We start from the raw sequence: 3,627 nt of genomic DNA on the forward strand, positions 1-3,627 counted from the left end.
TCCTGAAAGATCTGCACCCCAGTGCTTGCACAGCCCCCTTAAAAATGACAAAAGCTGCCCGTTCCACTTTGATTTAAAAAACCCCCCAAAAACCACACCACAACATATGGATAACGATCCAAATGGAAAAGTTAATGTGCTGTAATGACATTTGTTTCGCAACATCAAAAGCAGCAGATACTGAATATAATTTGTTTAAATCATAAAAACGGAGACTGAAATCTGCATGTATAAATCAAATCTAGGCTCCACGAACGGACAGCTCCCCATAAACACGCAGAAGTATACATAAAGTGCAAAACAGGAAGTACCCTCCGCGAGACGGGCAGCGTCTAGTACTCCCACTCGTCGGACTTCAGGTCCAGATAGCTGAGGATGTTCTGGGCGAGCTTCACCGCCTGCTTCCTGGCGGCCTTACACTTCTCTTCTCCTTGCGGGTCCACGGCGTCCAGGGCCAGCAGCTGCTTCGTGAGCAGCTCTTCCAGCCGGATGTAGTTCTTATCCGTTCGGTTCCCATCAAACGAGAGAACTTCGCCCTGGATCTCGGACAAGTTGCCCAGGATGTCCCAGACCGCTTTATGGGACGGGTGCTCCTCACAAGCCAGTGTCTTCCTCTTCTCCAGGGCCTCCTTCAGGTCAATGTAGGTTATCAGGGTTTGCACCTCAATGACCGCCCTCCTCCGAGCCTCCCGGATGCAAGGGTTTTTCTCGAGACTGACCTCATCCAACTGCCCTATCAGACCCTGCAATTCCATCTTCGAGCTCAGGTACAACTCAGGAGGATTCTGTGCTTGAAGAAGTTCATTTTTTATTTCTCTCATTCTCTTGAGGACCTTTTCTATTTTTAAAATGGAATGATTCTGTCCCAGGTCGAACGCGTGAGTAGTATCTGCTTCCTCTTCCAAATCCAAATATTTCAGTAATTTGTTGATATCTTCCACCACCTCGCGCCGGTAGTTCCTGATCTCCGTCCGCCCGCACACGTCCAGCGCGTCCAGGTCGGCGATCAGGCCCGAGAGCACACAGGAGAGGTGCCTGCAGGTCTCGGTACTGTTCACGCCCATGAGCAGCGCGATCAGGGTGCCCCTGGCCTTGTTCACCTCACACATCACCGAGTTGATTCTGGCGACGGAAGGATGGGCGTCCTCGGAGAGCGGCAGAGAAGGCTGCTTCTTCACGCAGTCTTCGATGATCTCCTGCACCGCGCAGATTTTGGTTAAGGTGTGATACCTCGCTTTCCGCAAGGAGATCTTCCCTCCGGTTTTGACGTGTGTCAGCCTCAGGATGATATCCTGGATGCCTTCTTCAAATTCGTCAGCCACACGGTTGCCCCCACTGTAAAAGGGCACAATCTTCTCCTTCACCAGGGACTGGGCTTCTTTAAAGATGTTCTCTATTTCGATCCGGTGGGGGTGGTTTGCGTTCTGCTCCAGCTCCTTGAGAAGACGCTCTGTCTCTTGGGCCGCCCTCTTCCTCGCTTGCTGAATATCTCCTTTTCCTTCAGTATCTACAGAATCTATTTCGAAAAGTTGTTTCGTTAGAAACCTCTCCAGTTTCTTGTAATTCTTGTCATCTGACAGACCACTGAAGCCAATTACTTGCTGTTCTATGCTTTTTACTTCCTTTTGGATTTCCTGAAGCCTACTGATAGCAGGATGTTGGTTTCCCATATCCATACTTTTGTTGTGTTCGGTTTTACAAGCACTATAAAAAAAAAAATTGACGAGAATGCCAAATTACACAACATTGCTACAGAAAGGTAACCGTATACTCATTTATTCTGAAATTCTCGTTAAAAAGATGTATTCAAGAAAAAGGGCCCATCATTACTGTGATCTAAGCAGCCATACTCAAGTAGAGACAGTGACCAATCCACTTTGCTGAAAAGCACCTTCACAGCGGTGATTAAGAGCAGACAGGAGGGGCATCTGGGTGGCTCAGTCATTAAGCCTTTGCCTTCGGCTCGGGTCATGGTCCCAGGGTCCCGCCATCGAGCTCCACATCGGGCTCCCTGCTCCGTGGGAGCCTGCTTCTCCCTCTCCCCCTCCCCCTGCTTGTGCTCCCTCCACCGCTCTGTCTCTATCAAATAATAAAATCTTAAAAAAATAAAAAAGCAGATAGGATACTGCAGTGGGGAATGAGCCGGAGCTCTGAGCCTGTGAATGTCCTGTGTCCTCAGCCGGAGCGGAGGAGCGTCTGTGCGCACGAGGTCACCCCCCAGCTTGGAAACAGTACAGGAATCTCAGGTAACATTAACCTCCGCCCCGGCTGTTGGCAGGAGCTGGGCGCCTTAGTCGATGTACAACAGCAGCTCGTTTCACCTTCAAAGCTAACCGTGCCATCCCAGCACCTCCCTGGCCCAGGAGCTATTCCTAGTTTCCAGAAAAAGGCACTCTAGGTCAAACAATCAGCAGCAGTCACCCCCCAAGAAGTCCCGCTTCTGCGTTCCTCCTCACCCTTCACGTGCTTCTGCAAAGCGACCCTGTTTCTCCCCGCCCGCTGAGTCGCTCACAGATCGTCCCTCCGCTGGAAAGGAAAGGTGACGGGCACCGTGTTCAAAGTAGCACCTTGGCCTCTGGAGGGCTAGGACCTCCCCAGGCCCCACCATGCTCCCTTCCCCACCCCCACCCCCACCCGTCAGATGCCGCAATCCGTTCATTAGCCTCCCACGGAGAGGCCGGAGTGGCTCAACGCATCCCCCCAAGCTCTGAGCTTCTACGGGCCGGCTCACGGAGGAGGACGGACGACCAGCTGACACCAACCCCTTGTGGGTGTCCCGGCCAGGAACAGGCCTCCGGAGGCCCCCAAAGGGCGGGCTGCCCGGCTTCCTTGCCCCCTTCTCGCCCTCCCCTGCCAGCACTTTACCCAGAAGAGGTCTAAGCTGGTTTGGTCTTGGTTTCCCGTGGGTGAGGTGGCGAGGTGGAAAGTCAGCCCTTTACGGGGTGCGGCACCGGAGCTGGGCCCCTAGCTGCATCCCCTCACCCCTGCCGGCTAGGTCTGAACCGGGCGGCCGGTGAAGGGGCCGGCGGTGGCGCGGCAGCTACTGGCCGCAGCGGCCGCTCCGGGGGTCTCGCCCGGACCCCCGATGCGCCCGCCGGCCCTGACCTCACAATGGCCCGCGCGGGGAGGGGACGGCCGCGCTCGGCCGGGCCGCCGAGCCCCCCGGGCGGGCGGAAGCCCCGAGAGCGGGGCGAGCGGGCCGGCCCGCGTCGGACGCAGACAGGACGCGGCGCCTGGCCGAGGCCCCGTCGGGCGGGCGCGGGGGGCGCGCCGGCGCGGGGGTGGCTCGCGGGCCCTCCCGCCGCCGCGCCGCGCTCACCTGTGCCGCCCGCGCCATCGCGCGCTGCGCCGCCGACGCCCAGCGACTCCGCGGCTCCCGCCGTCGCCCGCCCCGCGGCCCCGCCCCGGGCCGAACAGCGCTCGCCCTGGGAAAACGTCCTCCTGCGCCGCCCCGCGCCCGCGCCGAGCCCGCCACCACCGCTTGGCCCCGCCACCCGGAAAGGTCCGCAGGGCAAGAGCAGCCGCCGGCCTTCCGCCCCCGCGCCGCCTCGCCCGCAAGGCCGGTTTCACGCGGGGAAAGCTCACGGTCGGCCGCGCCGCTTTCTCCCGCCGGCTTTGCGACCGTGC

The 3,627-nt window shown here is 58.0% G+C and overlaps 1 protein-coding gene across 2 annotated transcripts; it reads right to left on the reverse strand.

Moving 5' to 3' along the window:
• Positions 1 to 111: 111 nt before the first annotated feature.
• Positions 112 to 3,424, reverse strand: BAG5 (BAG cochaperone 5). 2 transcript variants are annotated; one of them, XM_032345425.1, is made up of 2 exons: positions 3,320 to 3,424; positions 112 to 1,704 (listed from the first exon to the last, which is right to left on the reverse strand). In XM_032345425.1, exon 2 carries the CDS (start codon positions 1,674 to 1,676, stop codon positions 333 to 335), a length of 1,344 nt encoding a protein of 447 aa, XP_032201316.1. In that variant the 5' UTR covers positions 1,677 to 1,704; positions 3,320 to 3,424; the 3' UTR covers positions 112 to 332. The 2 variants fall into 2 exon arrangements, with proteins under 2 accessions (XP_032201316.1, XP_032201317.1); XM_032345426.1 differs by lacking the exon at positions 3,320 to 3,424 and adding an exon at positions 2,866 to 3,219.
• Between the last annotated feature and the right edge of the window lie 203 nt (positions 3,425 to 3,627).

This window comes from Mustela erminea, chromosome 5 (assembly GCF_009829155.1).
Source record: "Mustela erminea isolate mMusErm1 chromosome 5, mMusErm1.Pri, whole genome shotgun sequence".
Taxonomy (NCBI): Eukaryota; Metazoa; Chordata; class Mammalia; order Carnivora; family Mustelidae; genus Mustela; species Mustela erminea.